This window comes from Pongo pygmaeus, chromosome 22 (genome assembly GCF_028885625.2).
Source record: "Pongo pygmaeus isolate AG05252 chromosome 22, NHGRI_mPonPyg2-v2.0_pri, whole genome shotgun sequence".
NCBI lineage: Eukaryota > Metazoa > Chordata > Mammalia > Primates > Hominidae > Pongo > Pongo pygmaeus.
Window position 1 is genome coordinate 57,890,132 of NC_072395.2, and position 13,209 is coordinate 57,903,340.

At 55.1% G+C, this 13,209-nt stretch overlaps 2 protein-coding genes across 3 annotated transcripts in view; one reads left to right on the top strand and one right to left on the bottom strand.

Annotated features, from left to right (window-relative positions):
- Nucleotides 1-294: 294 nt before the first annotated feature.
- LOC129022412 (uncharacterized protein encoded by LINC01547) lies at nucleotides 295-5,586 on the bottom strand. The gene is given in 4 exon segments (XM_054468548.2): nucleotides 295-991; nucleotides 1,506-1,769; nucleotides 3,413-3,552; nucleotides 5,482-5,586. Coding segments are annotated over 3 exon segments (615 nt in total). The 5' UTR covers nucleotides 3,479-3,552; nucleotides 5,482-5,586; the 3' UTR covers nucleotides 295-706.
- A 248-nt stretch (nucleotides 5,587-5,834) lies between these two features.
- Nucleotides 5,835-13,209, top strand: part of SLX9 (SLX9 ribosome biogenesis factor) — a 36,612-nt gene continuing 29,237 nt past the window's right edge. The window contains exons 1-2 of one of the 2 annotated variants that reach the window (XM_054468546.2): nucleotides 5,835-6,073; nucleotides 9,544-9,652. In XM_054468546.2, the coding sequence (XP_054324521.2) occupies nucleotides 5,945-6,073; nucleotides 9,544-9,652 (238 nt within the window). In that variant the 5' untranslated portion in view covers nucleotides 5,835-5,944. Of the gene's footprint in view, nucleotides 6,074-6,246; nucleotides 6,382-9,543; nucleotides 9,653-13,209 lie in introns of those variants that run through there. The other variant, XM_054468547.2, reaches the window with a different exon arrangement.

Consider the following 13,209-nt stretch of genomic DNA (forward strand, 5'->3'; position numbering starts at 1 on the left):
CTCTGGACCTAGTCCTCGGGCTCGGGCTGGCACCCAGGGCCTGGGCTTGAGACAGAGCTGTGACGCAGGCAAGCCATTTACCCCATTTGTGGGGACATTACATCTTCCTAGCTCGGAACATGCAGGCAGCCAGGGTTGTTATCCACATTCCTCCTCCATGTTCTTCTCTTGAGAACTTTCACCAGGTATGTCAGGAGCTGGGCTCCACAAGGGAGACTCAAGTGGAAAGCCCTCATCCTTGTCCTCCAGGAGACAGGAAAACCTATGGTTACAATTCCAGAGACAAAAGCGATGCATGTGAGGTGTGGCAAATCTCACTGTTCAACTGGAGAAATCAGAGACAGCTTCCTGGAGGCAGTGATACCTGGACAGGCTTCTCCACAGGAGGGAAGCGAGTGGGAGAAGCCAAGTGGGATGGACCCATCATGTAGGGGGAACAGTGCGTGCAGAACCGACAACCACCCCCACCCTAGGCCCAGAGCTCACGGAGAGAGCTGGGCCTCTCAGGGGTGACTACATAGTTCCCTGCTGGATCTTAGGTCTTGTCCTTGGGCAGCTCTGCTGAGACCTCTATGCCTATCCCAGGCTGCGCCAAGGTTTTGTGACTATTGACCCTCGACTCTGAGTTGGGAGTTGCTGTATTTTTACTAAGGGACAGAGGGACACAGCCCCAACCCCCAGGGAGCTGGGCTGGCTCTCCCATGGCTCAGCCCATAGCTCCAGCCCCAGGGATGTCCAGAGGATCGGAAAACTCCCTCCCTCCTTTAAAGCAGCTACCGGCAGAGTCCGTGGAGCTCTTGGGGGCTGGGAGACAGGCAGGAAGCCCACCTGGCAGGCAGGCAGGAGCCCATGGGGGAGGGTTGATCTTTCATCTTCCTCTGATGGCCCAACGGGAACTGTGAGCACCCAGCTGCTCCCTGGGACATCTCAGTGCAGGGAAAGGGCTGAAGCTGGCGCAGCCACGGCAGCATCCCCTCTCGTGGTAGCGCTCCTGAAAGAGACGTGGTCTGGGCGGCATGCTGAAAGGCATTTCTGAATGAAGCCTCCTACTGACCTAGAGCCAGCACACACCACTCCAGGGGCAGGGAGGAGACAGCAGGAGCAGGAGACAGTCCAGCCTCCTGGAGACAGACAGTCTCCATGGAGACCCTCCCTGGGGCACCCCCTGCCTCTGCAGGGGTCCAAGCCTAGCACTCCAAGGGGTCCAAGCCATGCCTCCAGCATGGGGCATCTGTGGGTCTCCCTGAAGGTGGGCACCTGGGCAGCCTTCCTGAGGGGTCAGAGCATCCTTGCAGGCATCAGTGATTCCCCCTGTCCCTTTCACCACTGGCCATGGCTGGGGCAGAGCAGCACCACATGGTTTGGCTCTGGACAGCCGTGAGGCCCCATGAGGCCCAGCATGTCTGCAGGGGCCTCTCCTAGCCCCCTCTCTGCATCCTGAGGCTTCACTTGTTGAACAGAAAGAGGCAGCAGAATCCCAAATAAGAGTGCAACGTGTCACCTACCAGCTCCAGCACCTGGGGGCTGAGTGTGGACTCAGAGCTCCTGTCCAGCAGAGGCCCCTGATGTGCAGCTGCACCGAGACACCCAGGCAGGGTGTCACCTGCAAGGTCAGCTGCAAGGCTGGGGCTGGGGTTTGTAATCGCTGTTGTCTCTTGGCCCGCAGGGTCCTCGCACGTGCTGCTTCGGTCCTGATGGGCAGGACCCAGGTCTCTCATTAGACCAGTGTTTCCCCCTGTGAGGCCTGGAGAGGAGCCTTCTGGCCACTCCTGGGTACAACAGGAAGGGAGCAGCAGGCCTGAGTTATTTTATTTTATTTTTTTTTGAGACGGAGTCTCGCTCCAATGCCCAGGCTGGAGTGCAGTGGTGCGATCTCGGCTCACTGCAAGCTCTGCCTCCCGGGTTCACGCCATTCTCCTGCCTCAGCCTCCCGAGTAGCTGGGACTACAGGTGCCCACCACCACGCCTGGCTAATTTTTTGTATTTTTAGTAGAGACAGGGTTTCACCTTGTTAGCCAGGATGGTCTTGATCTCGTGACATCGTGATCTGCCTGCCTCAGCCTCCCAAAGTGCTGGGATTACAGGTGTGAGCCACCGCACCCGGCCAGGCCTGAGCTTTTTACATACACCAACTGCCAAACATTTCACTGTGAATTTCCTGAAACTTCTCTTTGGAAAGCTTCTGTCTATATGTATAAGGCAATGTGCCTGCCAGCATGTCAGTTACAGCAGGAGAGAGGGAACAAGCTATGTGGGAACTGATGGAGCCACAGCCACATCCAGTGTCCTCTGCAGCCGCTATGGAGTGCCGGGGGAAGGAGGGGCAAACGGTAAGATCTTTATGACGTGAGAGAAGCCAGGCGTGGAGCAGGGAACAGTCAGGTTTAATTGGTGTGAAGAACAGGATCACTGAAAAATATTTTCTCATAGATAAAACTCTTTTTGTATAAAAGTCTACAGAATGGCGATAGGAAACCCATAATCATGGTTTCAAGTGGGCAGAGAACTAGGCTCTGGCGTCAGGGGAGGAAGGGAAACTGTTCACTGTCAACACCTTCTAGGACGTTTCCATTGGGATCGAAGGGTGGCTGACTCTGCCACTTTCACATAAGAATCACTTCTACCTAAGGCACTTGAAAAATGGCACAGGCAAGAGCGTCATCGGATCTCTCCTTTTCTTCCTCAAGACAGGAGATAAAAACGCTCATGTGAAAGATGCCTTCCCTGTACCGGGCAAAGACAGATTCCTCTACAGGGAAGCACGTCATAGCCGACAGAATTCTGTACAGACATTGAAGTAATTAAAGTAATTCCTGTTGTTCTTAAGCCTCCCCACACAGTTTACTTTTCCACAACTGCCTCTTTGTTCAGCCTCCTGCAAAAGCGCATAGGTTTCGTCACTTCTTTGGGTCTTCGCTTCCTTAGGAGGGTCCTGTGTGACATAAAAGTGACATTAAATTTGTATACATTTCTCCTGTTAATCCATCTGATTTCAATTTGGTTCCCAGGCCCAGCCAGGAAACTAAGAGGAGGAGGTGGATATTTGCCTCCCCTACAGTATCATGTACGTATATTACTTTTTAAAAAAGAAAATCTGGGGCCACATGGCGGTGGTTCACACCTGTCATCTCAGCATTTTGGGAGGCTGAAGTGGGAGGACTGCTTGAGCCGAGGAGTTCAAGATCAGCCTGGGCAACATAGGGAGATTGTGTCTCTACAAAAAAAAAACCCAAAAAATTAGCCAGGTGTGGTGGTACATGCCTGTGTTCCCAGCTATTCAGGAGGCTGAGATGGGAGGATCACTTGAGCCCAAGAGGTCACCGTTACAGTGAGCTATGATTGCACCACTGTTCCAGCTTGGGCAACAGAGTGAGACCCTGTCTCTTAATTCTTTTTTAAATTAATTAGTTACCTGATTAACACACTTCCTTATTGGTGAGGGATTGTCTACTGTGGTCCTTCTGCAGTCCCACCCCATACATGAATGGCTTCTTTTGAAGCTTCCTCCTCTGTACAGGTATCTTTGTCACTGTCTTACTCTGTTTTGTGCTGCTATAACAGAATACCACAGACTAGGTAATTTATATAATGAACTGACATTTACTGGCTCATGGTTCTGGAGACTGGGAAGTCTAAGACAGAAGGGCTGGCAACTGGCAAAGGCCTTCTTGCTGTGTCATCCCATGGTGGAACAGCAAAGAGAGGGCAAGAGTGTGCCAAAAGGGGGGCAAACTAGTCCTTTTATAAAAAATACTTTGATAACAAACCCACTCCCATGATAACAACATTAACCCTTTCCTGACGGTAGAGTCCTCGTGGCCTAATCACCTCTTAAAGGTGCCACATCTTAATACTAGTATGACGGCAATTACATTTCAACATGGGTTTCAGAGGGGACCGACATTCAAACCATAGCAGTCTCAAACACTGGGCTGGCAGTGGAAGAGGAGGCTGATCTTTAAAGAATATAGATTTTTTTTTTTTTTTGAGACGGAGTTTTGCTCTTGTTGCCCAGGCCAGAGTGCAATGGCATGATCTTGGGTCACTGCAACCTCTGCCTCCCCAGTTCAAGCGATTCTCCTGCCTCAGCCTCCCGAGTAGCTGGGATTACAGGCATGTGCCACCACGCCTGGCTAATTTTGTATTTTTAATAGAGACGGGGTTTCTCCACGTTGGTCAGGCTGGTCTCAGACTCCCGACCTCAGGTGATCTGCCTTCCTCAGCCTCCCAAAGTGCTGGGATTAGGTGTGGGCCACCGCGCCCAGCCAGAATATGTTCTTTAAAAACAGGCACAATCCCATGAAGTAAACTCACATTGGAATGGTTAACAGGTAAAGTGATCCAGGTGGCTAAAACAATAGACATTCACCGGCATCCAAAGTACATAAAGATGAGCACTTTGAGATTGCGCCACTGCACTCCAGCCTGGGCGACAGAGCGAGACTCTGTCTCACCAAAAAAAAAAAAAAAGATGAGCACTTTCACCTCAAGAGTCGCTGGGCTCAGATGCTGAAGGCACCCTGAAGGAACTCTAAAGACACCAGCCTCTGGAGTTTTCATCTCTGGAGTTTTCACAGCCAACAGCATTCCTAGGTAGACTGGTTGAGAACACGGCTAGTTGGAGGGTAAAAAGAATGACTTGTGAATGCTCAGTAGGTCTTTGAATATGTAAGTAGACACGACTTCAAGCCAGTTGTGCAGCCTTGAATATATCCTAGAGTCTATCACCTTGGGCTGTGAGTGGCTTGTGCGGTCATCTGTCCATCTCTCCGCTGGGCGAGAAACTTGATGTCCTTTCTGAGAGGTGGCCCCGGCTCTGCCTGGGACCTGCTACTCTTCTCCAAAGTGCATTTTGTGGGGGTGGGTTTTCACTGTGGGTCCTGGGCAGGCGAGTGCTGGTGCCCAGTGTTGGGGAGCAGGGTAGAGGTGTGGCCGCTACCTGGCTGGGCCCGGACTTGGCAGCCTTCCTTCACCGCCCCCAGCCACAGCCCATTCCATAGTTTGTTCTCGATGTGTCAGCTTTGTGTCCCCATGAGAAAAATGGGGTCCTTGAGGACAGGCATTGCATCGTACCTGTGGTCTCTTCCCTAACGCACCCCAGTACGCCCAGCATAGACAGCACAGAGTGCAAGCAGTCAGATGAGCAGGGCTCCGGTTCACAGCACGGGACCCAGCCCGTTACCTCGCTGCTACGTTTCCCATGTAAACGGACCAATACCCAATTCTAAGGAACTGTTCTGAGGACTAAATGGAATAGTGTAAAAAATAAATTGACATGAAGTGTAGGTCAATCAAAATGCACTAGCTTGGCCAGGCGCAGTGTGGCTCATGCCTGTAATCCCAGCGCTTTGGGAGGCCGAGGAGGGAGGATCGCTGGAGACCAGGAGTTTAAGACCAGCCAGGCAACACAGCAAGATCCCAGCTCTAGCAAAACATTAATAAAAATTAGCCGGGTGTGGCGGTGCCCACCGGTGGTCCCACCTTCTCGAGAGGCTGAGGCGGGAGGATCGCTAGGGTCCTGGACGTCGAGGCTGCAGTGAGCCGATTTCGCGCCATTGCGCTCCAGCCTGGGCGACAGCGCGAGACTCCTTCTCAAATACAGAATTTAAAAAAGGCCATCTCGACTGCCGCGGGGGTCGCGTCCTCTCCATCCCCGACCTCGGACGCAACCCCGGCCTTGGGTCCCCCACGATCTAGACAGAAACTCGTTGTTTCTCTGCTCCGCGCCACCCGCGTCCTCCGGTCTGTTTCTCCCAGGGGCGTCGGTGAAAGGCGGAGCGCCGCGACCCTATACCCCTGACCCTGCGCCGGCCCGAGCCGCTTCCGGGTACTTCCGGCGCCCGCGCGGCTCCCGGCAGCCGCGGCTCCTGTTTCCGCCGGGCGGCAAGAACGCAGGACCAGCTTCCGGGAGGCGTTGGGCACGTTCGCCGTGCTCCGCCGCAAGATGGGGAAAGTGAGGGGGCTGCGCGCCCGAGTGCACCAGGCTGCCGTGAGGCCGAAAGGGGAGGCCGCCCCCGGCCCCGCGCCCCCTGCCCCGGAGGCGACCCCTCCGCCGGCCTCGGCCGCGGGGAAGGTGAGTTGGGGAGGCGCTGGCCGGGGGCTGCCGCGTGGGTCCGAGGGCGGGTGAGCTGCGGGGCGCCGCCTCCGGGAGGGGTCCGCGACCCCGGCCCGCCCTCGGGCTCTGCGGGCGTTTGCTGCGCGACAGACGCGACCTTCTTGCTTCGCGAAGCGTCGTGAACTCCTAGGCTCCGCTCTGCGCTGCGGTCCTGGGCACACGGACTCGCGCCGCTCCCGGGGCGGGGAGAGAGCCAGGAACCTCTTCCTGCGGTCCAGGGTTGCCACGCGCACCCCAGAGATTCCTGAATCGCACTGAGCTCCCAGGTAAAGGAAAGGACGTTCCCAGGGTTAGAGAAGAACGGAGAGCAAACAAGAGAGACCCCGTTCCCTTTAGCAGTCAGTTGCCTGTTTCCCCATCCTACTCAGCCCTAAGCAAGCACGAATCTACTTTCTGTCTTTATTCTAGACACTGCGTGTGAACGGAATTATTGCTCTCAGGATTTTTTTTTTTTAGCTTTTGCCTTAAATATTTTGACCGATGTGTCCTGGTTTAGGTATCTTTGTATTTATTTTGCGTGTTCACTGAACTTCTTGCATGTGTAGGTTAATGTTTTTCGTTACATTGGCAAGTCTTCAGCCATTATTTCCTTGAATATTTTTTTCTGCTCTTTTCTGTCACTCCTCTCTTTCGGATACTTCCATTATAAATATGTACGTCGTGCTTAATGGTGTCCCACAGTGCTCTGAGGCGCTGTTCACTCAGTTTTTCTCTTTTCTTCAGATGGCATAATCTCTATCTTAATTCAAGTTTACTTATGTTCTGCCAGCCCAGAGCTGCTTTTGAAGCTTTCCAGTGAAATTTTTCATTTTTTTTGACTCCAGAATTTATTTACTTTCTCCTGTTCCTCCTCATTTTAAAAATAATTTCTCTTTACTGATGTTTTTTGTTTGATGTGAGAATGTCTTTATACCTTCGTTTAGTTCTTTAGACATGGTCTCTTTTAGTCCTTAGAAATATTTATAATGCCTACTCTGAATTCTTTACATGTGGGCTGCTCAAAGCAGTTTCTGTTGCCTGGCTCGTGCTGGCAGGTAGGAGCAGGTGGGCCTTCTTTGAATGTATAACTTTTTGTGGAAAATTGAGCATTTTGGATAGTCCTGTGGCAACCAGGGATTAGTATTGCTTGATTACTTTGTTTGTTGACCTGGCACTGAGCTATGTGACCTCTCTCCATGTCCGCTTCCGGCTGTGTGCAGCCTGTGATGTGCCCCCTTGCTTTTTTTTTTTTTTTTTTTTTCCTGTTTTTATCTTTTAGCCTGGCTACCTGGATCTGCTTAAGCTCCTCACTGGTCGGCAATTGTTCTTAAAGCCTCCTTGGCCAGTGTGTTTTTGCCTTTTGCCACTGGATACCTCTGGCTTGGAGGTGGCTGTCAGGTTCAGCGTGTTCACATTTTTGACCTTCATTTCTGCCCTCAGAGGCACAGCCAAGGACTAGTAGCTTACAGAGTCCCTCTCCTTACTCCTGGTAGGGTGCGTCCTTGAACATGCGCACAGCCTCCAGACTGCCAGGGATGCGACTTCCTGGGAGTTGTTCCTGGGTCAGAGGGGCTTACTGTCTACCCAGAAGCCTTGGGCACCCTGCCCTGTGCATCCGTCACCACCCAGAGCTCCTTCCTGGTCAACAACACCCTTAGGCGTGAGAGCCCTTGCACGAGCTCCAGACAAAGTGAGTCCCCTCTGGCAGAGCTATGGAGTTCTTCCTTTTTGCAGCCTACTGCTCCTGGGCAGGAGCTCCGTGTCAGGACACCAGAGATGGGGCAGGAGCAGCTTCGGCTTCTCAGGTGACATCTCTCTCTACTAGCAGGAGAGGGGCGTGCCCTTAGTTGTCTTGGCTCATTGAAACCTGTGCCAGCATTTTTTTATTAAGCTCCAAAAATATGCATTAATGAGATATAAAGTGCCACCATGGAGAATGTCACAGGTACAGTGGGAAAAGCAGTCGTCTGCCGTATACCAATGTACTTTCATGATCTGGAAGGCTGCACGCTACACCCCTTGTCCCCACCTGGTCCCTGTTTGCCTGTGAGGCCTCAGCCTTCCTCTGCTGCCTCAGCCACCTGCCTGCCCATCTGAAGGCTGCCCTGGTCTCCAGCACTGTTCCCCCATGAGTCTGATATTTTCCCACGTACCGACTTTTCTGTCCCTGCCACGTAACCCCCCAAGACCAAGGACTTCTCCCTCAGGTGCTGTGGGTGAGGGCACCTGGGGAGCTGCAGTCCAGCCCGGCACCTCTTGGTGCCCTGGCTGCCTTCTACCTCACGTGCATCCTGTCTCCTCCTCTATAATGTGAGGGAGGCCATATTTTACCTCTACCTTCAGGGTTTTTAGGTTGGGCCTGAGATTTAGAATTACATAAAACAGATTAACAGGAGAAAAGCATACCCATTCATTGAAGTTTTATGTGACATGGGAGCCTCATAAGGAAATGCAGACAAAGAAGTGGGAGAACTTTGTGCTTCTTTGAGAGGGTGAGAGGTTGAACGGAGGTGGTTGTGGAAAACTAAACCACGTGAGGAGGCTGCAGGAGGGGAGGGGTTGTGTTCACCAGGTGTATCTGTACAGAGTGCCCTTGGCTCCTCTGATCTGTCCCTGATGATAAGAATGTCACTTGCCTTCTGGTGTAGGAGGGCATCTTCCATATGGGGGTTTTATCTCCTTTCAGGAAAAACAGGGAGGGGGTTAATAAGCCGTCTTGGTACCTGCTATATTTTTAAGTGCCTTTAGCTCAAAATAATTATTTTGCCAAAGTGACATGTTTTGGGGTGGCGTATTCTGACACCCTTCAGAAACCTCTGTTGAGGTTGATGCTGCCTTCCCTGCCAAGGTCAGCGAGGCTTGCGTATGAATGGGCCGGGCAGCACGGGGGTCAGGGACAGGGGGTTCTGTCTCCTCACAGTGTGGTCGGCAGCTGACTTGGAGGAACTGAAATCTTCATGTGGGCATGAATGTGGCTCAGAAACAGACCTGGCAGAGAGGCTGCTGAGATGACTAGTTCTGATGGGATGTGGTCAGTCTGAGCTGAAGGAGCTGGCAGGCTGGGAGCTGCCTATCCTTCATCTGCTCAGCTGCAGGTTTCTTCTGTGACACAGGAGAATGTTGTAGAAAGAGTAAGACGAAACGGTTGGGAAGGAAATTTGGTTCTTGAGATACTGGTCCTGACTCCTGAAGAACCAGGAGTGAAGCCCATCTGGTGATTGAAGGCAGGGAGCAGGTGGGCTTGGGCGCTGCGGGTCTGCCCTGGAGCTCTGGAACCGGAGGCTCCTGCTCTGGGAGGTGAGGGTTGTTTCCCTCAGGTGCTCCTGGGCAGAGAAGCTGGGGAATCCGGGTTTTTGTCCTCCATCTTCTCCTCACCTTAAACTTCCCTCTGAAACCACAGAGCAAGTCTCAGACCTTTTCTTTTCGTCCTTTTTTGTTGGGGACATTAGGACTGGGCGTTCATCAACACCAACATCTTTGCCAGGACCAAGATAGACCCCAGCGCCTTGGTGCAGAAGCTGGAGCTGGACGTGAGGAGCGTCACTTCCGTCAGGAGAGGTGAGGCAGGCTTGAGTGCACGGGTTACCATGCTGATGCCCAGCAGATCTGGGATTGTTCACTCACACACCCGAGGTCTCAGCAGCTTTCCAGCTAACCTGTACCTGACAATGTCCTTGAGCAAGGGATGCCCCTGCTGTTTCTTGGGGCGATTTGCCAGAGTACATTGCGGCTGTGGTTTTGCCCCTGGGCTGCATTGTGTCCCCGCAGCTCCGCAGGAACTGCCCTGCGTCCTGGCAACCACGCTGCATCATGTCCCCGCAGCTCCGCAGGGACTGCCCTGCATCCTGGCAGCCACGCTGAAGCCACAGGAACTTGGGGTTTGGTAACCAGCAGGGTTTGAACTGTTTTCTCCGTGTGTGCTGATTCTCTCATGGTCTGTGTGTATGTTTGGGGCAGTTTTGATCCTTTAACAAGCGCTTTATGTGTTGCAGAGGTTAGCTGTTTATCATTTTGTACAAATAACTCTTTAGGGTTTAGATCCTGAAGCCCAAGCGGGGTCCTCTCAGTTTCATCAGATCCATGCGCAGCCCTTCCCCGTCTCCTGGTTGTGCTCCTTGCAGCCCTGCAGTACACATGTCAGCCTGGCCAGTGAGAGGGTCTGGGAACTCCCACTCACTCTGGTGTCCGGAGCTTAGCAGGGAACGCAGTCCCCCTGCTCCTCCTACTGAGTCTGAGATGTTTTAGAGAGTTCCAGGCCACCATGGTCAACACCGGGAATGTTGACTTTCTGGCTGGAGGATGGTGAGCAGTGTCACTCCCCAGGGATAAGTCCAGGAAAAAGCTTCCTTCACTCATCTAAGGGAGTCGGTGAGGGGCACAAGGAATACTTTTACATCTTGACAGCCTCGGGGAGCCACAGGTTGGGGAGGGAGAGGCCCTGGCTGTGGGGGCAGAGCTCGGGGCACCAGTGTGACAGTGAAGACTGCACGTGGCTTCACAGTCGGCAGAGCTGGGAGTGCCAGGACAGGGCGTGGCAGGGTCAGGGTTTTGGGTGTTGGGGAGGAGCCTTGGCCTGGGGAGGCACGTGGTGGCTCTGGCCAGGAGCCGGTGGCTTTGTGCCCTGCCCATGGCTGTGATTTCTGCTTTGGTGCCCCAGGGGGATTCAGGAGAAGGTGCTCCAAAATGGTGCCTTGGAGGTTGTCCCTGAGGTGCGTTCCAGGGGGCTGTCCTGTGGGGGGGGCATTCTGAGCTCATCGCCGCAGGCCCCCATTACAGCCCTCCTGGAGCGAGGCCTCTGGCCAGCTGTCTCTGGCTGTGGCTCTCAGCCCAGGGTTCTGATGCACGTTCCTTCCACTGCCTGCTGTGGGTTCTCTGCACTGAAGAGCCCCGGGCTGGATGAAGGGGACCATCGGACCTCACAGAGGGCTCAGACGGAGGGACAGGCCTCTTCTTCCCCTGCCCTGGGATGTGAAGCACCAGCTTGGCAGGGTGGCAGGGGTGCCTGGCCCCATGGATGGGGCCCACAGACCCTCATGGGTGGGACCTGCAGACCCTCAGAGGAGCAGCCCCACAGGCGGAGGGGCTTGCCCTGGTCTGGGAGCCCCAGCCCCTTTTCTTCGGGCCTCCGAGGTATCCAGGCGCCTCAGTGGGGTCCTTTGCATCTTGGCTGCTCCTCACCATGTTCCTCCCTCTCTCCAGGAACAGTTCTGTTTTGTTGGTGTGGTCTTCTCAGCTCCTGACTGGCTAGTGCCCTGGGTCCGTACCCCCACCCCACCCCGGGCTTGTGCTGGGGCCTGGGTGCCCATGTCATGCAGATACTGCATCCTGTGACTTGGCCGCCACCCCTCAATGACCCGCCTGGCTATGGAGGTGAGGTGGCGGCCTGTGGGTGCCTGTCTTCCTGGACTGGTGCGACACCGCCTTCCCAAGATGTGTCTCGTCGTCCTTGCCCTAGCCTGCGTCAGAAATAGCACTGCGTACTGCGTCTCTGCCAAGGAGCCGGGTGGCCCAGGGGAGGGGTCTAGGCTGTGGCCCATCACCTGGTGGACACCCGTGTGCCCATCTGCGTCCCTCCTCTCCCCCTCTAGCCCTGGGAAGTGGTGGGGCTTGTTAGTCCCTGTGACTAACAAGTTCATGGCATTTTTCCTATGTATTTTTTCAAGCCCTTGGGATCCCAGCTCGCCAGGAAGCCACATCTGCCCCCTGTTCCCTTCCTGTGCCCTGGGGCTTGCCTTACCAATACGGACATCCTGGGAGGGACCCTCTGAGCTCTGCAGCCTCCTGCCATGGGAGGAGGAGGGCATGGGTGCAGGGCTGAGGCTGGCCTAGAGTCCCCTCCCCTCCCCAGCTCTCTAAGACCCCTTGCACCTCCCCAGCAGGACTTAGCTTTGCCTGTGGGCTGGGTTATGCATGCAGGGGCTTTGCGGCAGCCTGTGGACCCCATGTCGGGGCTACAGCTCCTCCGTGTCCGCTCTGGGGGTGGCAAGGGACCTGTGGCAGAGCTGGGGTGAGCACCCGTCTCCTGAGCCTCCCCCAACGCAGTGCCACCTGCTGTGCGTGCTGTGCGGCCAGCTCTAGCTGGCGCAGCGAGCTTGTGTGACACCAGAGCCTGGCAGCCGGCTGGGTGTCCAGTGGTGGCTGCATCCTCCAGCCTTGGGCATGGCGCCAATCCTTGGCATCAGGCGGTCCGGGGAGCTGGTCGTGGAGCACGCTTAGAATTGAATTTCTAGTTCTGTGTTCCTTCATACCAGAAAATGAGCCCACCTGTTATCAGACAGGCACTTGGGACTCAAGCCCAGAAACACAGGCAGGGTGGGGCAAGGCCTGGCGTGGACTCAGAGCCGGGTGGGGCTGGGGGCCCCTGGAGCAGAGGATGTTGGGAGGCCTGTCACCATTGCTGGAGAGGGAGCTCACAGCATGGTGGACGGCTTGGGGGCGGGGGGGCCATGAGAGGCACCGGTGGTGTTACAGGATTTTGGGGGTGTTGCTTTTCTGGCCAGATACCTGTGGCCGGTGGCACCTTTGCTTGAGTTTTGTCCGGGCCCGCGGGGCTCATTTCACCCACTTGGCCTGGCAGGCTGTGCTCAGCTTATGCTACTGGCCTGGATCCCACGCCTCCCAGGGAGACGAGTCAGGCGTGGGGCGGTGAAGGGTGTGTGAGAGCAAGTGTGGGGTCTGGCCGTTGCAGGCCAGCACCAAGCCACCCTCAGCCCCTGCCTTGGCTTCCTCCCAGAACTTGTTGATGCCCAAGGTCCAGAGGGGGCCAAGGTGGCAGGGCCTGAGTGTGTGCACACCCGGCCGGGCTCTGACAGCACCCGGGCTCGGCCCCAACCCCCCTTTGAGATTGGAGTGGGCGCTGGAAGCGGGGAGAGGCCAGGCAGCAGGAGCAGGCATCTCTGAGCCTGCAAGGGTAAGAGTGTAGAGAGGCCAGGGTCCCGAGCCCCAAACTTGGCTGCTGCTTGCTCCCGCTCCTGCTGGCTCTGTGGAGCATGCAGCCCTGGCTCCCCCTCGCACGGCTTGTGGCCTTGCCCGGGGGCTGCTCCTGATCTGGGAGTGGATTGTGGGCCATGGGCCCTGGGCCCGGCTGTCAGGAGTGTCAGGCCTGGCAGTCACAC